At 44.8% G+C, this 25350-nt stretch overlaps 1 protein-coding gene across 1 annotated transcript; it reads right to left on the bottom strand.

Moving 5' to 3' along the window:
• Positions 1–4995: 4995 nt before the first annotated feature.
• On the bottom strand, positions 4996–24424 carry grm3 (glutamate receptor, metabotropic 3). Its single transcript, XM_041938513.1, has 11 exons — positions 24107–24424; positions 22964–23107; positions 19325–19594; positions 18214–18832; positions 10705–10947; positions 10406–10595; positions 8635–8944; positions 8334–8527; positions 8093–8225; positions 6405–6582; positions 4996–5072 (listed from the first exon to the last, which is right to left on the bottom strand). The coding sequence occupies exons 1-11, from the start codon at positions 24422–24424 to the stop codon at positions 4996–4998; spliced, it is 2676 nt and encodes an 891-aa protein (XP_041794447.1).
• Between the last annotated feature and the right edge of the window lie 926 nt (positions 24425–25350).

Raw genomic sequence — 25350 nt, 5'->3', positions numbered from 1 at the left:
GTGGTGTATGTCAAATAAATTATGACGTATTTATGTACACGTGGAGCTACTTTTTATTTTTGTTCTGCAATGCTTAAACAGGAAAATGAGAAAACAAATCTTAGACTTTATGATAATTTGGTGGGATCAAGTCTGAGCAGCACTTGAAGTGAATATTTTGAAGCTATTTTTTTAATTTTAGAAGTCCCTTTGGACTGTCCACTAGAGGGCAGTGGAAGACAGATGTTGAGAGAAACTTTTTTTAATTTCCTTTACAAGCAGAGATCAGGAATCCAAATGTAAAACTGCTACTAGCCAAGACTGGTGGGAAGAAAGTATATTTACTCAGGTACTGTGCTTATGTCCAATTTTGAGGTACTTCTACTTTAGTCTATCATATCCATTATGTGGTACTTCAGGCGTTTTCAGGTGTGTACATATAAGAGTGATTTCCACTGTAACTGTTTGATGACCAAAGAGGTAAAAGTGTCAAATTTTTCAGAAATTTTTAACTCCAACCATCCTAACTTTGTCACATTAAAATGCTACATGCGCATTTTTTCTTTAATCTAATAAGGTCATATATATAATCAGTCACAGGTCATACTTTTACTTTTGATACTTTGAATACATCTTGCAATATTTCTGAACTTCTACTTAAGATCTGAATGCAGGAGTTTCACTTATCTTTTATTTTTTCGTATACATTGGAAATCCTGGTTGAGGATTATTTGTGTAATGAGCGGAGGCTACCACCAGAGGGCAATCATTGCCTGGCTGCAAGAAAGGAGTCAATATCTAGTTTTGCAAAAGTAAGACCTGTAGGCAGAATGATGTCGCTAGAAATAAGACACAGGAGCAGACATTCAGTACCTGCAATACCTGCAATGTTTTCATCAACTGAATCAACAACCTGACATGTCACTTTCCTTTTTGTACAAAAACCCAATCTAACACACTCAGTGTCAGACTGTTGCTAAGGGCTGTGCAGACCAGAAAACTATTGACTGACGCTGCCCTTATCCTCTCCTTCTTTCTTTCCTTCTTTCTCTGCATTTATTTATATAAATTTTAGACCTTCAATTTTTTTCCTTTCATTTTTTTTTTTCACTTCCTTTTTTGTTGAGGCGTATGAGCCTACACACTGGACTGCATTGTCCTAAGGCAAGGAGCACTCCAGTAGATAGTTTAATTGGAGTGCCATCACTTAGGGAACAGATTAGGCAGGAGTGTTAGAGACATCTTTCAACATTTGCCAGCACACACTATGAATAGAGCCTGTGTGTGTGTGTTGTTTGTTTGTGAGTGAAAGTGGTGGTGAGGGGCTGCTAATGTTGCCGAAGAGACAGATCTATCTGCACTTGCATTCAACATTTAGATTTTTAGCTGAGATTTATAGAACCTGCACACAGACACGCTGGGCTACTTTTCCTGAGCGGGACAGACGAGACACAGAAGGACGAGCAGACAACACCAGCTGCTTGCTTGTTGTTATTTATTATGATGTCAGCACAGCCTCGTTATTGCACATATCATAAACACGGAACTATTGCTTTTTGCGATGGACCAGCTCCAGAGTTCAGTTTGACCTCTGCCTCGTTTCGTCACAGAGATCCTGCCTTCTTTCAGAGCCTAGAGGCCAAGGACACATTCTGTTGTATAGCTGGGGCCACAGCACGGAGGCCCCTGTAGAGCACATGGCAGTTGGCAGAGGCTGAATAGAGGAACAATGTCTGTAGTGGATGGTTTGCTGTTTGAAAAGGATATTCATGAGTAAAGCCAATTAAGAGAGCCACAAAGCGAGTTAGTGGGTACATGAGATGATAAACTGAGTGTAGTGTAGCGAGAAAGGTGATGCGTTTCAAAGTGATGCATTTTCTTTGCATCCAAGTCCCATTTTCATTTCCTCATATGTCCTCCAGCTCCTTTATCTACCTCCCCCTTATCCCTTTTCCAGCCTCCTCAAGGCTGCCTCGCTGGCATGCGCTGCAGTGGGTGCTTAGTTTTTTTAAGCAGTGGGGGGCTACCGATCTGTTGGTCTGGCTTAGGTGGTCTTGGCTGAGATGGACTCAGCAGCAAGTTTCACACATTGAGCAGAGATGGGGTGGACGCTGGTGGCAGGGGAAAAGGTTGAAGGGGTGAGGTGGATTAAGAGAGAGAGGGTCAGAGGAAGAGTGTGAGACTAGTCCCCAGACTAAATGAGAGGAGAATCAGGGTTAAGTGCTCTGTTTGTGCGCCCATTAAAAGCTGGGAGTAGAGTCCTGGGCCTTGCTGAGCCAAATCTCATCAGTCACTGCCAATTTGAATCACAACCAGCACCCCGTTTTTCCTCTTTCTATTCCTCTTCTTTTGCCCTCTCCTCACCCCTCCTCCCACCCTGCTCTCCATGCAGACAAATAGACATTCCAGCAGCGGATGTGGTGGTGGTTGTCCATAGCAACCTGCCATGCGGGGTGTATCTTGTGGGAGCAGGACCACTGAGTGGATGGCTAAGCCTTCTGCTAACAAAGACTGCGAATCTCTGAGATGCTTTTGAGCTTCCATAGAAGCGCTGCGACTTCTGGGCTGTGGGAGTGCTTTACATAATCCAGCAGCAGCTCCCCTCTGCTCCGCCACATCGCTCTCTCCTCCTGCTCTCTGCACCTCAACACACACACCCCAATGTAGGTCGGCTCGTCTTGGCTCATCCTCTAAAATTCTTCCAATCTATCATTCGGCGTGATAATCACAGGGCGCTGTTGCAAAGGTGTAGACCGGTCCAGAGATCCACGTTCAACAGTGCTGATTGTACCTTGAATTTTAACATTAGGGAATGCTTGTCTGGGGGAGAAAATGAGGGATTCGGATCACATATTTTGTCAGAAATATCAAGTATAACAGTCACACTTTATTTTAAACAGCATATTATAGTAGGTAACCACTTAAGATCAGTTCATTAATAAATGTCTAACATTCTAAATGCAATATATTCTTGCATGACAGGCCACTCTTTAAAATGAAATATGCTGTAGCACAAAATTAGTTCATTAATTTAGGCTATTTAGATTTTCTTATAAAAACTTTATTTATATGTTTTTGTCATTTATTCCCCCACCTCATAACTGCCACCCAGCAGAGAGTCTTATATTCTCATATTTCCAGCTGCAAACAGCGAGTTTGATGGGTATGGACGTTCATAAATGTGATGTACGTTATGCATCTGAGTTCTACTCTCAGCGTCCTTTTGTTAGTTGGGATCTGCCAGCAGCTGACATTGTGTGCTCTGCTTCCTCTTGTGAGCCTCTCTGGGACTGCCGAAGCCAGCTGCTCCACTGTGCCTCTCAACGTCAACACATTTAACACAGACATGTAAACTGCACACTTCAATAAGTCGACGAGTCAGTGGCTTCATCTTAATGGTGGAGCTTCTCCTTCCCCTTCCTTCTTTTATTGGAGCCGCTAAGCTGTAAAAAATGTAAAGTAAAATCAGTGTGATGGGCGTCTATCAGAAATATTCATTTCCTGTTTGTTTTTTTTTAAACCACAGACTGGAAATAGAAGGGGTGGTAGAGACAGTCATTTTCACCTAAGGATTCCTCAGATTCACACTTCAGGTAAACAATCAATGGCAGAAGGCTTGGTAGGGAACTAACCGGCGTAGTGTTGCCCTGAAACATGTACTCCACACTGGGGCTCACCCTTACATTTACCAAACAAGCATGTGCAGCTGGTAATGTAAAACATCTCTTACAACCTCTACCTGGAGCACTATCAAACATACATTAAGGCACATAGCCATATTCAAAACATCACCACATATCTATGGGGCACAAAAACATAAGCTACCACTCCCCTGTAGTTGGAAAAATTCAACATGTGCTCAGCAAAGCAGGCAGTTTCCCTCCATTAGTGTTTGAGTCATCTGAGTACAAATTCATAATTATCGGGTAAGATGCCGATTTGTTTTTGCTGGCAGAACTATCGCAGCGCTGTCCGTATTGACAGTTTTGAGGCAAACGAAATGCATTTGATGTACTATGTTATTGCAGCGCCGCTATTAGTTACTATCAGTGAGCCATCACAGCAGTCCTTTAAAGAAACAGCAGTTTGAGAGTGGGAGTGAACATACTGTTGTTTTGGTGAACACATGTCTGGAACTATGGCCATTAAGATAAAGGGATTTCATGATTAGAAATAGAAAAATGAACATTTGTATCAAAAGCAAAACACATTTTTCCTGCAACAACAGCAACAAAGGGTTCTTTATACGGATCTAGGATGCAAAGCAAGTCTATCAAGATGTGAATAGATGAGTTCTCAAACCGAAGATTATGGTCTGGCTCAGTGCAACTGCAAGTCGATGGGTTTGATGGATTTTTCTACATGTCCGTTCCAGCCATCTTATACTATCCAGTTTATCCCTTTGTCCACATTCATTCGAGGGTTACAAGACTGTCAACATTTGTGCTGTTTGAACCACAGTACTATAATATACAAATGTACAGATACACAATAGAAATGCATACATAATTGGTTATTACAATGAGACCTACAAAAAAGCATGAGAATAAAAAGTCTGTGGGATATTGCAGGTGAGGCAAGCAGAGCCACAAATGTGCATCCAGACTGAGGGACACACACCCTCCTACCATGATTAAGCGCATGTCTATTTACATCGCATCATAACAAAGCTATCAAAAACAAAGGCTCCAAAAATTCCTCCTAAAAACTTTTTTTGTTCTTTTGTTTCTCTACTTACAACAATGTGGATTCCATGTATGTACATCCCTAGAAAATAATTTAATTATAGTTACACACTTTCTACATTTGTGAAACGATACAGTTCTAGTCCACAAGGAAGGTTGTTTGTTCGTTTGTTTGTGCGTCTATCCGCGTGTGTGTGCGCACATGTGTATGTGTGTGTGTATGAGTGTATACAGTGTGTGTACGGGGTGGGGAGTGATGGTCGAAGGGGATAATGTTCATGGATTGGCTAACAGTCGCAGGGGGCAGGTTTAGAGACTGGACTGGATGTGGTCACAGGGAGGAAGTAGTGGAGTCGACAATTTCTCTGCCGTTGCACACGGTTGGGACGTGGTGGGCGCTGACAGAAGCTAGAAGGGGAAGAAAAGGACGATAATTACAGAAAGAAGAAAAAGAAATCAAGCATTCTTAGGCGTTAGATTTGTGCATATCATCGTACATAAAAGCCTTCCTCAGTTGTTGAGTTAATGATGAAAAATCGCTTCATGCCTAAAAATGGCTTGGATGTAACTCTACGCCTTTGCCTTTATTTAGTGTACACAGATCTATGAATATGCAAATGCTCCCCATCGCTATCTCCACCCACCTCTCCGCCACTCGCCTGCAGCCTGTGCATACCTGTTCACCTTCGACTCTGCTTAGCAAACACACAAACCTCTGCTTGTTGTCTGTTTTGCTAGCTACTGTACGCTACACGACAGCAAATTGCAATATAGGAGCTTTTCTAGCCATGCATGTTCAAACTGGAAACTGATTCAGAAGAAGAAGAAGAAGAAGAAGAAGAGTGAATTGTACAGGGTCGCCTGCAAGTTGATGTTTCAGAATGGTAATGTAGTTTATGTATCGCTCTCTTCAATGGTTAAAAAAAAGGTAAGGCTTGATTATGTTATCATGATATGAAAAATCCCAAAAGTTGACAGGATTGGTTCCTTAGGTAGGCAACATGTGAAAGCCTGGCTGTTTGAATCCATGTCATTGGTGCACTGCAGCTCCAAAGCGAAAATGCTCAGCCATGGCGTTGAGCACGTCTGCTTGTCTCCCTCATGATATGTCTCGCAGCATGTAAAAAACATCCCATGGACATGTTACCAAGGTTAAACTTGATTTTCATTGGAGCATGTCATTAAAGGTCCATCCAAAGCTAAAGCTACAGTAAACTATGAAGGAAACAGGCTCAATCTAATGGTAAAAAATATGTATTTTTTTTTCTAAAGCCAATTAAGGTTTTATCTTTATTTTGGGATATAATGTGTACCACATATATGATTAATATGTCTACATTTTTTCTGTTGTCACAAAAAACTTGAAATATGTCCCAGTCAAAAACTCCAGTCACACCTCAGAGGCATACTTCCTTCTTGGCATCTCATTGTACTGCTCAACACCACAGCTCTGTTCACAGCATGCCATTCTTTACAGTCTAACAAGCTCATGACTGAATCGCGGAGACCTTCTCGGCTCACGACAGACTTTTCAGAACTGTTCTGTCTTTGTTCCGTGCGAACAAAATACAGAAAACAAACACCTTGATACAAAAAAATGATTGTGTAAACCCTTCAAGAGTGGAAAACAGGCCTGTCCATTGTGCTCAATATATATAGAGAGATATAACAAAAAAAAAAAAACAACAACACTCCCCTAAATCCTGTCTCTTTAAAAATGAGGTAACTGCATGTACCTACCATGAGATGCGTACGTGGTGGCAGCCCCACTGACACTGAAGCGATTGAGGTTAAGCCGGTGGCTGGTCACATTCTTCTGCGGCTGGAACATGATGATATGGACCTTGGGAGCAAACATACAGCCCAGGACCACAAAGCCACTCAGGCTGACTGAGATGCACATGGTGGTGGTCTGAACCTGCAGAGAAAAGAGCAGGGGACCGTAATTAGTGGCCAGACTTTGATGGATAAATCTTATGCTAATGTAGCACAAAGTAATTGCCGTTAAGAGCTAATTTGATGATAATAATCTGTAATAATGAACATTTTTCAAAGGCACTTTTTGAGTGACTATTACAAAGTGCTGAACAGGGAATAAAACAAAAATACATTAAAGCCAGTTCGATAAAGATAAATCCAGATCATAAAAACGCCTAAAGTAATTAACCAATCACTACATGTACACAAAGCCAATGAAGCCTGTAGAGCGAGAGTATAACTCTTTATTGGCAGACTTTGTTGCCTTGCAACAGTCCACAGGATAACAATTACAGGATGGATCAATAAAAGACTTAATCAAGAGAGACCACAGAGGCCAAACTTAACAGTATCTCAGCTTTAACTGCATTCTCTGTGAATTATTGTACAAAATCAATGCTAAACACAATCCTGAGTAGGTCCGGCGAGGTGCATCCTGTACGCCACTTTCAAGTACCTGTGTCATTGCTGTGTCTGACTTTGTGTGGCTGGAAAAGAGTTAGAGAGGGTTAAAGGGTTGAGGAAGAGCTGGTGAAACCACAGTGCTGTACGGGGGGAACACACATTAGTAATCAACCCTTCAACATCGCCTCTGTGTATGTATGCACTTGCAGTATGTGTGTGCATGAGTGGGTGGTTGTGCATGTTGGTGATGTAATGCCTCTACCTGACTAATCTTAAAGTCAGATTGCAAGGCCAAAGAGATGCTTATTTTCCAGAGAGAGAGAGAGAGTGAGAGAGAGAGAGAGAGCGAGAGAGAGAGAGCTGTTTTTCACAGGGATCAAATGAGCAGCCCTGGCATCAGCACTCCTCTCTTATGCCCTTTGATACAGTGCACTGCATGTGTGTGTTTGTGGAAGTGTGCGCTTAAAGTTTGTGTGTGTGCTTAAGATTTGTATGGCTCAGGTGAACGCTCACACCCCTTTGCTGTTAAACCTGGACATGTGTCAGCTGTTTGACAGAGCCCGTCTGTTTGTCACCCCGACGCTGCAGAGCTGGGACATTTGCCGGCAGGATTAGAAATTGTCTAAGCGGCCACTTCACCTGTGTGGCCACTGTTTTGTAACTACACAGTGCTTACATTGATCATGTTGGAGGGACAAACTGTTTACGCAGTTGCATTATAGGGACAGGTCCCCAGAAGGTAAATCATTAAATTTTGGGCTTAAAGGAACAATTTGGCATTCTGGGAGATACTTTGCAGAGAGACAGATGAGAAGATTGATATCGCTCTGGCACATTAAACTGATATCAATCTTTTCATCTAACTCGAGGCAAAATAAGTGAATAAGCCCATTAAAACTATCAACTTTTCTGTTAAGATTGGGGTTACATTCAGTTGGGTTGGGGTTAGGAATGCAGCAGTGATGGTTTGGATCGGGATTACTGGACAGGAAATTAATGTATTGGTGTGTGTGTGTGTGTGTGTGTGTGTGTGTTGGAGAAGGTACCCTGTAGTCACTGGAAGTAACGTAGAAAATGGGAAGAAATGCCAGCCAAATTATGCAAGTGGTGTACATGGTGAATCCGATGAACTTGGCCTCGTTGAAGTTCTCAGGGCACTTCCTGGTCTTGAAGGCATACCTAGAGGGAGAGAATCATATTTCTAAATCAGACGGACGCCATCTCGACCTAAACACTTGTTGCTATGAAAAGAAAAGCGGTGAATCCAATCAGCTGTGACACACTTACACAGTACACAGGATGACCAGGAGCACGTCATATCCCAGTGACAGCAGCATGCTGGAGTCGCGTACGTTACACTTGAGGATGACAGTCTGTCGTCGCTCTGGCAACGTGAAGCGCCGTGTCCCGGGAACTTCCAGCAGCAGCCACACGGACACCATCACTAGCTGGACGGAGATTAAACTCAGACAGATGAAGACCTGGAAAAGAAGCGAGGAGACGTAGGTAAGGTCATCAAGATCCTCTGCTGGCCTGTCCATCCATCTGACTGATGCAGATGGATGGACGCGATGCTGCAATCACTCACCTGAGAGGACGGGCTAATGAAGCGTGGCCTCGCTACGCCTGCTCCATCCTTCACGCCGCTAAAAATCCTGGCTATTCTGTTGGTTTTGGTAAGGAGGGCGGAGTAGCAGACAGCGAATGATGTGCCCAGGCCGAGGCGCCGCAGGGCACAGATGGCAGGAGAGGGTTTGGCCAAGAAGAGGAAAGTCATGGCGTAGGACATGAAGACTCCCGAGAGGAGGATGTAGCACAGCTCTCTGCCTGAAGCTTTCACCAGCGGTGTGTGGTTGTGTCTGATGAACACCCAGAACACCAGACCGGTGCACATGAACCTGCGGACAGGGGAGCGTGTTGACAAGTGAACAAGTAGTTTCATCAAGTCACGTTTTTGATAGCTGCTTTCAGTACATGCTATTCCAAGGCAGGGCTGAGCTGCATAACTAAATATATCACAATGATCAGAAAAGGCCCATATCTATATACGTATTTACTATAGGTGCACACGTAAATGTCTGCAGTATTGAAGCCCAACCTCTAAAAATGAGTCTTTCTTACGCCTGTCGAGCTTTACTCTCGTACATTGCACATGTGCAGTTTAATGGTGGTAGATTTACTTCTTAAATTTCTTAGTATTTTTTAAACAACTGGTCCTAAACTGAACAGATGTTGGCAAAAGCAGGCTTCCTATTTTCTACCATTGTCAGTGGCGGATTTTTAACAGGGGTGGAACGGTCCAAAAACACCTGTTTGGATCATTCCACAGGTAAACAGGTTGATTGGTAACAGGTGATAGTATCATGATTGGGTATGAAAGGAGCATCCTGGAATGACTCAGTCGTTCACAAGCAAGGATGGAGGAGGTTCACCACTTTGTGAATATAGGATTGTATAAAGGATGTTACTACATGGGCTCAGGAACAGTTTGTAAAACTGTCATCAGTAAACAAAGTTTGTTGAAAATGATTGCATTCTGTTTTTATTTACATTTTACGCAGCGTCCAGTCAGGGTTGTGCATCATGCTAAAAGACTAAGCAGTTGATGATTCACGTAGAAGACATTTAAATAAAAAAGGAAGCACTGACAATGTAGTGCGCGCCATGATATAGTCCTAGAACTGTAAGTATAATAAAGAAAAATGACTCGTACTTCATGACTCAACTTTCATGGAATAAGAGAAAAAGCTTTTAGGATGAGGATTATATGATGCGTTTGGCAAACGAATGGTATCTTGGCTAAAATTGTTTGAAAGCCAATGAAAAGCAGAATAGAGCTGTTAATGTTATCCTAAAGTTTCAGAACCGACTTCAGTGTAGTAAGGAAATACTTGACAATGGACGTGTTCTTCGTAAACAACCTGTAAAAACAAATTAATGCAACAACATAATGACTAGGTGCTCGGCTCTTATGAAAGTATCAAAGTAATGCTCTGTGACTGTATGTTGTCGGCTTGTTCACTGTACTTTGCAATTGCAGCTTTTGTTTAAGCAGATGAACACACGTTTTAATCTATTGCCTTCTTGCTCTTGTGTTTTTTCTTCTGGAAAGGCTAGAAAAAGCCCTTCAAATGCTGGGTATTAGTCTTATGAGAGCCTTATGCACACTGCTTTAGCTTATGGAAAAACCCAACAGACTTGCCATCACGGGTGCTATGCTACAATTGGACTTTTACTGTTCCAGGGCGGGGTTTATGGAACGATCAATTCCCTTCCGCCATCCCATTGTTCAAACAAACACACACACTCACGCCTCTCAGGGCAGTCATAAACTGACATGTTGACAACCCTTCACTCACCCTACACAGGCGATGGTAATTGGACCGATGGCCCAGGCATCTTCCCACATAATATAGTCCTCGGGGAGGTCGTAACAGGACGTCAGGTCATCAGTGGGCCACTGGCCAGGAGCGCAGGGCGAGCAGGTGAACTCATCAGCCAGGTATTCATGAGGCTCGCAGGCTGTACAGATCCAGCAGCAGTACTCACCTAGGAGACAGGAATACGAAATGCAGAGTGTGATACTGTGAGATTTTTCAAAAGGCGCCGCTGCTTGGTGTGGTATGTCGCTGTGACAAAAAAGAACATTGTCTCCTACCTGCCTGCATTTTCTTCATCTCATTGCGTTCACAGGGGTCGCTGCACTGCGAGGTGGGCACCACTTCTCTGGGCCAGCGAATCAGATCACCGCTCAGGCTCAGACTCTCTGCCCATTCACCGACCGGCACGTAAGCGTAACGATCGGCGGAGCGCTGGTAGCTGAAGATGTTGTATCGGCCCATGCCGTCGCCCTGGGAATCGAACTTCACCACTGTCTCAATGCCTGGTGGAGCGAAAGGGGCTGGAGGGGGCGAGAGGAGACAAAGAGTGGGAAAGAAAGTGATAACATGAGTGGGAAAAGGAGATTAAAGCTAAACAATCACAAACAATCATCCCATTGATGCCTCATTGATGCCTCTTAAAAGCAGCACTGAGGACAGAGACAATAAGCCATGGTCAGTTAAGCCTTAGGAGTCCAGAACAGACAGTGAAGGGCATCACAATAGTGTTTTCATTATTGAAGACCAGCCAGTTACAAAGGTATTTGCTAAGAGGCTATAAATGCCTGGTATGCTTGGTGATGTCTGTGTGTATCAGCGGCCTCCCATCCTTCCCTCAGGTCACACAGGGACAAAAACGCTGCTCTAAAATCCGATCTGACAAAGATTATTATCAAATGCATCATTACCAAACTGTCCATAAAGTCATATAGGCATGAAGGCAGAGGACTGAATCCCTTGGTAGTGCTACAGCAGCCCACACATTGATAGAATTAGCCTCTGGGTCTCTCATGTGAGGGAGGTACACTGCTGAAACTGCCAAATTGGTTTGTATACAAGTTGTTATGAAAGGATTACCATCTACCCCGAGGATGTGGGAACAGAAGACGTTGTAAAATTGGCAGGATGCTGAAACCATTAAAAACAACCCAAGGAGAAAAGCGGCTATGGACTGGGCAAAAAAAAAAAAAAAAAAAAAATCATCTTGCTGGCATTGTTGGACCTGACAGTGCTGACACTTGGTCGTTTTGACACAGACAAAGTGTATGTCACTCCTACAGTGCTACGTCTGTCCTTACAACGGAGCAATCAACTCTGTGCTGCTGACACACTGTACAGGCCTGAGTGTTATACGCTGCTGCCTCCCCTGTCAAATGATGATGTGGCTGGGGATAGTGCAGCATACACTGGATTTATAAGGCACCGCTCCTCGACGTATAACAAGGCTGTCTGTCCTCAGCGTGCCGCAGCATTAATGACACCGTGCTGCCTCCCTCGTATCTCTGTGTCACTGGCTAACTGCAGGAACCACGGGCCAAATTCTTCCTCCAAACGTACAGCTCGGTATCAGCGGAATGAATCAAAACACGGTTTGTGAATAAGCTGTTGGTCTGTGAAGTGAAGTGAGGATTGTGCGCACGCACGCCTGTGGAAGCTCCATTAGGTTTTACTTTACAGCGCGATGGTTAAGGTATTGCTCTGAGCGCTGTGGGAGGCTGTGCTGACAGAACCAGAGCTCTGACCCTGCTGTTAGCGGCGTGTGCACGGTTGCGAATGTGTGTGTGTACGTGCCTGCAACACTGACAAGGGCTAAAGCTGTGCTATTGTTGTGAAAGCGCAGTGTGTTCAGAGAAGAATGGCGTGTCAGATGGCAGCAGAGGGGGTTAGGGTTTATGAAATCCATAAATCACAGAGACAGCACAACCTTCTATCTTTCCCCTCTCTCTCTCTGTCACAGGAAATTTTAAGTGTCAAGTCGTCTTTGGATTTTGGGGCTAAATGTTTAGGTGACAGCTAAATGAAAATGATTTCAATAAGAAGGTGCTGATAATATCTCCAGACGAAGAAGAGTTATGAATCCATTATACTGGAAGTTGGCAGATAATAAAGTCTGCTAATAACACTGAGCAATAAGACAAGCCGGGCCTCCTCCTCTTAGACACGCATACACACTCACAGACACACTTTGCCACTAGCTAATTATCATAACTGCACCTTATTAGGACCTTAGATGTGTGCTGAAGCCTAATTAGCTGTATGTGGTAATTACGTGTAATACAGACTAAAGAGATAACGGCATTAGCCTACAGACCCATTTGAGGGCACTGTGTTGTCCTTGACTTCCCTCTAACAGTTCACATTCAGAGAGCGATAGACTCAGAAGACTGGCAATTCCTCCCTATAACCAACACCGGTGACCTTGCTGATGTGACAGAGCGGCTTATCAGAAAAGTGTATGAGGGTGCAAGTTAGAGCAGGCGAAGGCCACCGAGACCCCTCTGGTGACTGCAGAGAGCTGAGACAGGCAACCCAGGTCCTTGACTGATGGACGCCACTCTCGCCCCTCAGCGCTCTTCCGGCCTTAATTTAAAAGTCTGGTGAGCTCACAGCTCCAGTGGCAGAAAGTTTTTGGTTCTGACTAAACAAGAGTCTACAGCCATGCGGCAATGAGAGGCTGCAGTCGGGCTAAACGCTGACGTGAGCGTACTAACATGCTGGCAGTGACAATTCTAACATGCTGATGTTCAGCAGGTATAATGTTCACCATCTTAGTTTAGCTTGTTAGCATGGTAACAATGTACAGCACACGGTAATGTGCTAATATGCACTAAATACAAAGTACAGCTGAGGCTGATGGGAATTTCTATTGATTTGAAAGTTGTTTGGTCATAAATCAAAGTATTGGGCAAACTGAAAATTGAAAATGATGATTGATGAAAGTTAAGGGAACTCATCCTGCAGGGAATGTGTATGTCTGTGCCAAATTTCAGGACGATTCATCGTTTAATTGCTGCTAGAGGAAAAATCAGGAGATCACCAACATGTGGTACAAATACATCAGGTCAATGTGAAGATATTTTACAAGATAAGTGAAAACTTTGACCTGTTGGTGGCGCTACTGGAACAAACAGAGGATCACCAATGTCATTAGGTTTCATCCTCTGGGATCTATTAATCTCTGAACAAATTTTCATGATCATCCACCCAGTAATTCTTGACATATTTCAGTCCGGACCAAAGTGGGGGACCAACTGACCGACGGGCTCACATTGCCATCTGTAGATCCGTGCATTTGAATTCTGGCAGATGCACAATAGACAAGAGCAGAGGCAGAGCAGTGACAAGGAAGTCTGTCCCTGAGCTACCTCTCTGCAGCACGATTCTGTGTGATGTAACTTTGATGAACCATGAACTGAACCAATTGGATCATTTGAAGAACTGAATGTGGTGACCGCTTCCTAACAGCAGCTTGTGGGCTTTCCTGCTGTATCTTAACACATTTTACAGTGCAGCTTAAGCCCTAAAACAGTGATGATTGATGATTCTGTGTGACTTCCTCCACATAATACTTCCCACTGGCCCAGTCCAGCTGAGGCCCACATCAGGCCCAGCTCTCAGCACTACCTGCAGCTCGGAGGACTCTTCATGCCTGCAAGGAGCATCCAAAGGTGGACCATGCTTTCTCAGCCACATTCTCCAACTGTGAATATACTTTCTTTTTCTCTGAGAGGATTTATTGCACTGTCAAGCAAAATCTGCTCTTCATTTTGGTTAATGCAGTTAATGAAATAGCAGGGGCTCCAGAATATAAAACAAATAATAGGAGAAGAAAAAACCCAAATAAAGTTAGGTGAGACAAACTGCTGCTATAACGCAGCCTAACCACATCCCTAATTTTTGTGAGATACTTTAGCATTCTTGCTAACTTGAGCAACACCTTATTATTCTAGCTTAATTAGAAGCATGGTGAAAACAGGCTTTTCATTCAGAAGCTGTGAAATTAATTATGTTCTCGGCCATGTCGGGCTAAAGCGAAGCCCAAGGGGGATTGTGGGTATTAAAGGCAGGGAGAGAGAGACGAGGCAAAGGGGCTTGGAAGGAATAAGTGGGAATAAGTAATCTAAAAGTGGAGAGAGAGTTAGAGCGAGGTTTACAGACTTATAAGGAGAGGGTAAATCTTTTCTTTGTGTGAGTGTGTGACTAAAAATTCGAAAGCTGGCTGTTGATTAGTCGCTGGCTAGGGAATAGAGAATTGTGTTTCCAAGCATCAATTCACCCGAATCCCTGATTTAATCTTGATTTAAGTTTGATAAAGTAAACACAGCATATAGGTCCATGCACAAGTGCACATCTGTTCGAGGTAAAATAGGAAGACACAATGGCTGTGCATGCTAATGGTGTGACCAACCTTTCTTATCCCTCTTTTTCTTCCTTCGAGGGTTGATGACCTTACACATCTGTGGCCAACAGGCACAAACGCACGCACACACACACACACACACACACACTCACACACTCGGCACAGGGATGCACTCACATGTCACAAACGCAAACACAGACGGACCACATCAGCTATATTTGTTCTCCCGGCAGATTTGGTCCCAGGGGACGGAGGTGCTGCCTGGGCCACGCACCAACAGGCCACAGGGGAACGGAGGACAGATAGGGAGGAGAGAAGGAAGTCTCGAACAGGGGAGAGAAATGTATAGGAGGAAAGGTGCAGCGGCAGAGAGCTGAGGCTTGACAGAAAGAAAGGTGGTGAGATAGGGGAGACAAAAGGGAGAAAGCCAAAAGCAGGGGGTGCTGGAATGGAGGATGAGCCGTGAGACAAGATAAGGCCAAAGAAAGGAGGAGAGTGACAAGGGAGAAGAGGGGAGAAGAATACGAGAAAAGAAAGAGAGGAGATAGCAAACGAGAGAAGCAAGAAACTGACGTGACGGCAGCAGAGATATAGGTGGACGGAGGAAAACCTTTAGACGGAGGAATCAATAGAGAAAAGGTGAAGGATGGATGAGCAGAGTGAAGGAGTGGAGGAACAGACCGGCGCGGAGAGGCGGTGGAGGCAGGAGAGCAACCTTGTGAAGTCTGAGTGGGATGTGCTGTTTTTGAATGTAGAGAGAGTAGGACACTCTCTGGGCGAGTGAGAGAGAGAATGGAGACAGAGAGAGAGAGAGCGAGAGATGGAGTGAGGAAGAGTGAGAGAACGAGAGGCAGGAAGATAGAGAGAGTGGCAGAGAGTGACAGAGACGGAGAGACAGAGGAAGAGTGTGAGGAGAAAATGAGGGAGAGGAGTGAAGGTTGTTCTCTAGCATCTTAACGTTGCAGTAAGCTCTCTGCTCAATATGGCCCTGAAGGCACACCGCCTCTGCTAACACAGACATATCACACACACACACACACACACACACAAACATGCACGCACGCACACACAAGCGCAGAGAAGGGGGAATATCACATCTATCACCACTATTTGAACAGAAGACGTACATGTGTGTATATACTGATATGTTTGCTGCAGATCGGGGAGGTGGGTGGGTGGGAGTTGAATGATGGCTCTGAGAAGTGTGTGGGTTGGGGGTGTCTGCAATTTCGTGCTGGTTAAAAAAAAACAAGCGTTTCAAGCTGCCTCTTTGTAAAAAAAAAAAAAGCTGACTGTCTCTGCACTTGTTCGTGTATGTGCCCCTTACGTACGTGTGCGTTTTTGTGTTTGAAGGATGTAGCAAGGCCTCATAAAAATGCACCCCTGTGTCTATTACTAGTTGGCAGGGAGCAGTTCCAATGATCTACCAGATCACTTCAACAATTGGCAATAGTGTCGGCTTCATTACCATAGCAACTAGCGAGATGAGACCAGATGAAGAGAGCGGCATATGAAAACACTCCTAACCACACAACATACTGCCTCAGTGCACCACATACGCTGTCAGTAACACACAACAAGAGCAGCCTCATCGCGGTTAAAGACACAATCTGCCGTGTTGTGGATGTAATCAGGGTATCGGGAGGCACAAAGACGCAAGTGAGACCAAACTTTGATGCAATGTAAAGAGTGTGTAACGAACACGCGTGTGTGTGTGCGAGGAGGAGATGGGAGAGAGATAGAGAGCGCTGAACACTGTTGGTTTTCTGTCCGCTACAGTTCAGACTGAGAGCACTGCGGATGGTGATGCTGCAGTATTTATCCCCCACATTCAACCTCAACTCACCTCGGCTCCTTCCTTTCCACACTGTGGATGGAAAGATGTGCATGTACAGCAGCAGCGTGAGTGTGCGTCATTCGGGAGTGACCGACAACCCTAAACAAACGGGGCCACGCTTCCCAGTTTAAGCGTGCCGCCACCTTCGGCGTCCTCATCGTCTTATCGACAGACTCTCTGAGTGCTTTTTTTTTCTCTTACAGATACAGCTGTTTGCCATGCTGTCACCGTCGACGCTGAGCTCTAAAGAACCCAAGATTCTTGTACATGCTGTTACTCGCTCCCTTGCTGCAGAGTAAAGACATGCGCCTTATGGACATACATCAGTGACGAGGAGAAGGGAAAGGAAGAGCGGAGAGAGGAGAATGTAAGGGAGGAAGATGATCAGACGTAGAGATGTAGGGGAGTCACAGCGGGATTCACACCTCCTCTCCTCTCCTCGCCAACTTACTCCACAGCATTTTTAAACTTCCTGTGTCTGAATCTGCATATTTATTCCGTCCCTCTTCGTATGCATCCTATAGGGGAGTGGTTATCATCTATGCCAACCGGAGGCTGCCACTGCAATCGCCTTGACTATTTCCTCTCTCTCTCCCTCTCTCTTTTGCTCACACTCTTCCTCTCTCTTTACTTCTCTCTGTCTCCCTCCTCTCAGGCAGAAATGCTCCAAGTCCTTTGATTTGTAGCAGAAATGAAGATGGGGAATTTCAAAGAGAATCCTCGTCTTCTGCTGACGCACGCTGTCCCACTCCGGCGTTGCCTCAGTGCTCCCTTGTTCCTTCCCTCCTTCCCTCCCTGTCTTTCTCTGTCTTGCTCCCTTTTACCTTATCCCAAACTCTCTTTTCTCATTTTAGTCTGCCTGTCAGTCTTATCTGTAAGCTTCCTTCCCCCTCCCTCCGTAGGTGATGCCATTCTTCCCATCCTCCATCCATCCCTCCTGCTCGCTCCCCAGCGTCCCGTGGCAAAGCTGCCGTGTTAGTGCTGTTTGTTTGGCTGTTTTGATGTCTGCTCCTGGTCACGGTTGGTGGGGGAATAAGCACCTCTAAACCTGTGTCAGTCCCCGAGACACAGCAGTTTATTTATAACGCTTCCTTTGTACGCCATCTGTCAGTCAAGCCAATCCTCTGTCTCTTCTCTCCCAACTCTACAGAGACAGACAGGCATCCTGCTATAGGAGCTATTATAACACACACAATCTCATTAGTGCAAGAGAGAAGAATATGGCTGACGGATTAACTGCAGCTCTCGTTCCTCAAAGCAACTTTGTAGTGTCGTATCAATTACGCATGGGTAATAGGTGTCAATGGCAGGCTGGCTCTAACAATACATAGCAATTAAGCGGATTTGTCTCCGCACTTTTTATGTTCTGTGGTTTGGCTGCTTTGGCTGAGAAGAAGGACAACATCCCTGTGTTGTTCATGAGAGGACTGTTAACTAGGCACAGCCCTCACATTCCTGTCTATTGCTTGCTATCTCTCCCCTTTCCTCCACCACTTCCTCCGCCAGCATTCACTTCTTTTCACTCTTCATCCACCTTGAACGCCTTATCTAGGACTCTGCACTCTCTTCGCCATGCTCCAGCTCTCTTACCTGTGAAGCTGACATTAAGGATGTAATCCCTGTAGAGTCTGCGCCCATCCAGCGCCTTCATGCTGTCGCACAGCTTGGTGGTGTTGAAGCACAGGCTCCGTTGCATATTATGGAGTGCAATGGCCATGGCGTACACCGCGTTCACCACAAACATGATCTTGGACTCTGGTTCAAAGTTACTCTTGTCCATTGACAAGTCCTTGTCACACGGCGGGAGAGGCGTCTCTCCCAATCCAACACCTCCCCCTCCTCCTGCTCCTCCACCACCCAGGGAGCACTGGAACCGCTGCTCCCAGAATTCCCTGTACCAGGGATTACGATGGTTTTTGGCTGGGTTCAGGCTGAGGAAGTAGCGATTGAATTCTGGCACGGGATTGGCTGCCAGCTCAAGTGTGATGGCTCCTTCAGCGGTGACCTCATTTCCCTTGATAATGCTCTCCTGTGCACCCCAGCCATCGCTGGCGACCCAGATGAAGGAGGTGTTAAGCCTGGCAGCTGCTGCCAGCAGCTCTCTCGCATCGTCGCTACGCAGGAAGAGGACAGCCACACGGGCATTCGGCTTCTGGAGGAGCTGACGGATCACAGCTTCGTAGGACTTCTTAGCGTTAGAACGACCCACCTGGACAGAAAGAGGACATGAATGTAATGACAGATGTATTGCAAAAGCTCCTTCTGCTCCCAAATAGGTTTGTTGTCCCTACATCACTTTATATCACCATCCTTCATAAGAAGAAACAAGCTTATAATGTCTTCTGTACTTCTCTCTCGCACCATCATGCATCTCCGTAGCAAATGAGATGAAAAATGTGACTGCGAGAGTACCCAGAATAAATTCTTGGAGATAAGCTTTCATTTTCTGGTTCAGAACTGATAACAAGAGTGTAATATAAACCCCATTTGTGTGTAAGACAAGATAAGACATGGAGACAAACTTTTATAAGCTCACAAATTTAGTGCCCCGTTCATTGTTACTGGTGCAGCTTCAGGCCATACATCAGTGTGACACTGCTGATTAAAGTTTGGGGTTTTTGGAGTCTGGTGTTGAGCACTGGTTGCTTATAATCACGCAGAAATAAACACATATTCTATTGTGTTCTTGTCCATGCCGTACCTTCTCTGAAGTGGCGATGCAGATGTTCCTCATGCGTGCCTCTTGTTCAAAGGCCTCTATACCGGTTTCACCGTAATCACCCTCCGATGCCACGGTGGACACGTACGTCCAGTTAAAGAACCGGAGGATCTCGGCCATGGCTTTGGCCTGGTAGAAGTCAGGGGGCACCGTGCGGGCGAAGTAATCGTAGCGGGTCTTATCACTGAGCTTGGCACTGGTTGACGCGTAGCTTATCTGTGGAATCTGAAAGAGCCTGAGAAGATTGGCAACCTGCGGGGAGAGATGCGGCAAAATGAGACAAAAAACAAGCAATGCCAAACATACTCTTGCAAAATGAAACTGTTCAGTTCTTGAATGAATTGTAGGAACTTCGCCTGGATTCTCTGGCACATGGAGGAACGATACAGGAATATTCTGATGAGGTAGATTTTGATCACTTTTTGTTGTGAACTTATTTGAACACTCTAAATGTTATTGTGTTTTGTCCCATTAGCCACTCATGAAAAGTCTTTTTCACAGTTGCAGCAGTGAGGTGCACAGTTTGAAAGCACATGGTGTCTGTCAGGCCTGCGGTGTTGAGCTGCTTTAAACTCAACACTGAATGCACTCAAGCAGCTACTTGTAGTGCTTACAATGCAAATGTTTTGAGAGGTGGCAGCAAGGAAATCAATTACTGTACAATTAATTTAACGGGGCACTTGAAAGAAATTGGAAAGGGGAGAAAATTTGAAGGGAACTGAAGGATACACAGCAGATATAGCGAAGTATCCACAAAAACAGACAATTTTTGTGTGTATTACACAGGATGAGAAACCTCTCTGAGTGATGAAAAATACAGATTTCATCAAGAGTCACACTGGAATAACGAGAACTAACCCTCCCTCTTTTATCTGCCTGCCGGATACTGCTACAAAGGATACGATACTCAGGGTTCAGCATCATCTGATCAATGTCACTGTCACATTTTTGAATTGATGATGATCAATACCTGATATTCCAAACAGTAAAGTAAACAGAATAATGTTTCAGTTTGTAGGCAGCTCCTGTTTGTAATATGGTCCAGTGGAGCAAACTAAGAAATCAAACCCAAAAACACCTAAAACGAACCATTTGCAACACTCACTGGAAAAAAAAAACAAACTATGTGTCTTTAATAGTTTCTTCTTGGTAGCTGTCAAGTAAAGATGTCTGTTTAAGGACTGTCGCCCAGCAATGCAGAACTAAAAAAGGAAAAAAAGTATATCAAATACAACGTCAGCTGTTTAAAATACATGCCAAACTGTAGGGCCAGTGTTGTTGTGTTAAAGGCTTTTTTCTTAAATGTTGCCTTTGGCTGACTGGTCTGTATTGGAGAGCAGAGCTTCAGTTGACCAAATATTGAAGGTTGCTGCTGAGAGAAGTTGCTTCATGCATGACATGATTATTTAAGGGTAAAAGACAATGCAGCAAGTGCAGGCATACATGCACCGGGAAAAGCACAACACACGCACACACACACACACACACACGGAACACACACACATTGCTTTTTCGAGACATTACAAAGACACTTACCCTAACCATGACCATATCCACTACTTGCCTGACCCTAACCCTTCACACAAGTCTTCACCTTAAAATGTAAGGATTTACATTGTTTTGTTCCCATAAGGATGGTGAGTCCCCACAATGTGACTATGTGAACAGATTTATGTCCCCACAACATGAGTAATACATGTCCCCTCTCTCTCTCTCTCTCTCTCTCTCTCTCTCTCTCTCTCTCTCTCTCTCTCTCTCACACACACACACACAAGTTCAATAAATCACTGACTCATGCATTAGTGATGTCCATCATCTGGGGTCTACTGATGTCCATGTAATATTCCCTTTTACTGCTGATTGGGGTTTGGTCATGTTCTCTTCATTACAATTTCAGCCACAGACGGCAGCGAAAACAGTGGAATTACAATTGTTACACATTCTCATGCACACAAGCAAACACACGCGACCAAACATGCACAGGCAAATAAACAAATAGACAAAAAAATACATGGCCATTCTGTTCCCGCCTCAGTTTAATCCTTTTAGAGCGCGTCACTCTGAGCTTTTCTACATTTCCTTCATAGCTCTCTTGACGAGCTGTTTTGACAACATGTCAGAATCTCATTAGACTAATAATGTAGAAGACTAGAAAATACTCGCATACATATATGGATGTGCACGAAGGCAGGTAGACATGTGCACAAATACCTGCACTGACACACACACACACACACACACACACACACACACACGGATGGCTGCTTATAGTACTTCGGGCAGGTTTTATGGTTTTGACTTAAATGTCAGGGAAGGTCACGCTGCAAAATGTAACCGCATTGCTCCATTACCTGCCACTGAACAATGACTACAGCTAGCTAAGAGGCCTGTCTGTAGGGACATTGAGAGTTTACTCTGTTAGCGAAAGCTGCTCCCTTCCTGTGAGAGAGAGGGAAGGGAGATGTACTGTAGGAATGGGTTGAATATGAGAGACGAGTAGAAAAAAAAATGAAAGGGAAGGAGGAAAAAATTGGTGCAGTGGAGGGCTGCTGTGTATTTTCTGCTTGGAATGCAAGTCACACACACGCACACACACACACAGACATATACATACACGTGTGCAAGTGGTGTGTGCGTGTGTGTGTGTGTGGGGGTGATGCCTGCTATGTAAATGCCTTCAAAACATTGGAGTTTAGTTGTGCATGGTTAAACACAAAATAATTCCCTATGACTTCATTTAGAAGCAACAGACAGACTGGCCAAGTAGAGCGGCATGAAGGAGTAGCTGGATTAGCTTCACTGGCAAGAGATCAGAAAGAAGAGCACAGTTTGGGTGTCGTAAACAGCGCTCCCCTCGGAAAAGACAGGTAAAAACAACAGCGACGGAAACAAAGGGCAAACAGAACGAGCCGCAAGAAAACAAGGGATGATTATGAGCGATGACGGACAAGAGACGGAGCAGATGTGTTAACAATGGCTGCCCCAGGAAGGTGGAGGAGGAGGAGAAGAAGGGGGCTGAGGTCAGCATACACTGAGCTCTCCCCAAATAGCCGCGAGGGGTGCCTCTGAATGCATATAAAGAAGGAGAAAAAAAGAGAAGTAGGCAGTGATGAGAGGGAAGAGAGCAAAGATTTAAGGGGCTGGAAAAAAGAGAAATATATAAAGTGGGAGAGAGAGAGAGAGAAAGCGAGGGTGAGAAAGAGAAGACAGAGAGACAGTTGCAGAGATTAGGGATTTAAGGACTGATAGGAGGATGCTTTTGTGCAGTCACAGAGGAGTAAGGGAGAGGGAGGTTTTATGCTAAACTATGTAAATTACCCAGCTCTGTGACAAGAGCTACAAGAACCGGGGAGACACACAAGAACACACCAATGGAAGTTGGTTCTAAGAAAGCATACACACACACACACACACACAAGACGGACATGGACCCACTTGCACTGCCATGTCATTGGAAGTCAGCTTTCGCACACTCGGCTATGGTACAGTGCCATAACAAGTACCACTGGTACTTGTGCAAGTAAAAGATGAGAGCAGAAGCCACCAAGGAAGTTTAAGTGAGATGATGATGGTAAAAATGTGTTCACATAAGCGTTCCTGTACCTGCGTGCCGTGTTTTACCTGTATGGAGACGCTGCTGAAGGATCCACCGATGACTCCAGCGATCGCGAGCGGGCTGTCGTCCTGCAGAGCGTAAGATCCGTCTGGACAGATGAACTCTGTGTCGTCCACCTTGGTGAGGGAGGCTCTTACAAACTCCAGAGCCTAGCGAACACACCCAGGTGGATACTTTAGATCATATGCTGGTACCATATGGTTGATATCATCTCTTATTCTCATCAGCCTGTGAAACACTTTGAATTATGGTTTTTGTCAGAAATATGCACCATAAATGTAAAATTTCGATCTTTTTGAGGGGACTATACAACCCAGCACAGTGTCCAAATTGCAAATTTACTCCTCTGAGACCAAGGGACCTTATAACATATCGCTGGTCTGTGGACGCACAACAAATTAACCTGCGACCCATTTAGAGGAAGCAAACGTCAAGAATCCAGGGTTTATGCAATCAGCCACACAGCTTGTTGTGTAACACAGCTAGATGCATCATCCCTAAATAGCCAAGCAATAAGACACAATATATATTTCTTGAAGATAACAATCCCTGAGGGAAAAGTTTTATACATATATATATCTGGCTCATTTCCCTCATTGCAAATTGCTTCAATCTCTATTTCTTGTCAAGGATTTGCTCATATCATTTGAGGCAGCCATCCTTTACCCATAGTGGATAAAACAGAATTTCGAGGTACATTTACTTTACCCGAATATTACCTTTTGATGAGACCCTATAGTTTCACTTGACTTAAAATCTCTCACACTTTACTTCTGACACAACTCACTTTGCAGAGCAACTTTTTAAACCTAAGATGGAGAAAAAGTTGAAGTCGCCCGACGGCACAACAGAACAAACAGCTAATTAAACAAACTGCATCCGAACGCTGCTGTGTGTAAAAAGTTGGATCAGCATTCACGGGAAAATGCAGATATGAGTGAACACTCTTGAAGAACAAACTCTAGAGAATGGCTCTAAGTGAGTAAATATTTCAGTGATGTGTTTCCAGTCTTACTTTTGTTGAGGATTTGATTACTTTCATTACTGTCATATAGACAGAAATGCAGTGGTTAATAGTTATATGACAATCCTGATTCCAAAAAAGGGATTGGGAGTGGACTTAATATACAGTGACCATGCTCACCCACCTGCTCCAGTGCATAGGTATCTCTTGAGCAGGTGTCCAGGATGTGGACCCCGAGGGAGACCCCAGGCAGCAAAGTATTGTCCTTATTGATTCTATCTATGGCAAACAGCATGGCCTCCAGCCTCTGGATCCCTCTGTCCTCGTTCACACGCCCACACTCCTCCATCCCGGCACCTTTCTCGTGCACCGGGAACAGGCCGCCGAGCACCAGATCTCCCTCAATGCGGATCTCCCGTCGGGACTGAGGTGGGTCCCCGACGGAGAGCAGGACGCCCCGACACATCATGACCAAGACTAGAGCGGGAATGCGGGCAACCATGTTGGGTTCAGGGAGGGCTAGGACTGTCAAAATGTGAGGAGAGGCTTGTAGGGAGGTAGGGGGCTGAGGGTGAAGGTTAGGGGTGAGGGGTTGAGGGTGAGGTGTACAACGGGCCTTGGGTTTGAGTCAATCAGCGGCCGTGGATGCTTGGGTCGGTTTGTGGCCCATGAAACGGTCAGGGAGAGCTGAACTGGACCACACATGGAGGGGCACACCATCTGGACATTAGTCCTGCTTGGAGAGAGGAGGAGATACGACATGCCACAGGACAAATCACAAAGCTGTCAGGAGCTGCAGGATGAAATACTTTTGTAAGTGTGAGTATAAAGTATGAAGACAGCAAAGTAGACATTTAGTGGAGTTTGGGGACACTGTTAACAAGGACTCAAAGTCGTTTCCGCTTCACAGCCAAAGTCAGGCCATGACTAAAAGGGATATGGAATTGTTTGGAGATTGTACCCCACTGTTCTCCAACCTCCCCTCCCTTACATCACCCAGTAAACTTTCTTCTTGTACGTTTGAGTGTGTGTGTGTGTGTGTGTATGTGTGTACGCCCCTGGTTGTATCAGTATAAGCCAGCTTAGATGGCTGGTTGATACATGAGCGCAGCCTTCTCATGCCACAGATCAGAAAAGCTTGTCTGATCTCTGTTCCAACAATTCTCTGCTCGTCCATGAGTTTATACCCCTAAGTGTATGTGTGTACGAATGTGTGCGAATGTGTGTGTGTGTGCGTGCTCGTGTGTGTATTATCAGATTTATTGCTCCCTGTCTCCCCTGCATAATTACAATGCGAGGACTGAATGCATTTTACCATGAAAGAAGCTAACTGACAACAATGAGGCCAACAACAGCTGATGCTACTTATCATAGCTTACAACTCAATTAAAGCTATCAGTGTGTGCTTTGACTGTCTTTCCTCAGGGA

Source organism: Chelmon rostratus, chromosome 6 (genome assembly GCF_017976325.1).
Source record: "Chelmon rostratus isolate fCheRos1 chromosome 6, fCheRos1.pri, whole genome shotgun sequence".
Lineage (NCBI taxonomy): Eukaryota > Metazoa > Chordata > Actinopteri > Chaetodontiformes > Chaetodontidae > Chelmon > Chelmon rostratus.
Note: the sequence above shows the minus strand (reverse complement) of the source record. Positions and strands in the feature narration are given on the sequence as shown.

Excerpts from the sequence above, each read along its gene's own strand:
- grm3 (XM_041938513.1), bottom strand. The coding sequence starts at position 24,424 with ATGGTTGCCCGCATTCCCGCTCTAGTCTTGGTCATGATGTGTCGGGGC. Across the intron at positions 10,948-18,213 it reads CCTTAATGTCAGCTTCACAG|CCCCTTTCGCTCCACCAGGC; the intron begins GTAAGAGAGCTG and ends CGCCCCCTCCAG. Across the intron at positions 8,226-8,333 it reads CTGGTCATCCTGTGTACTGT|GTATGCCTTCAAGACCAGGA; the intron begins GTAAGTGTGTCA and ends CTCTCCCTCTAG.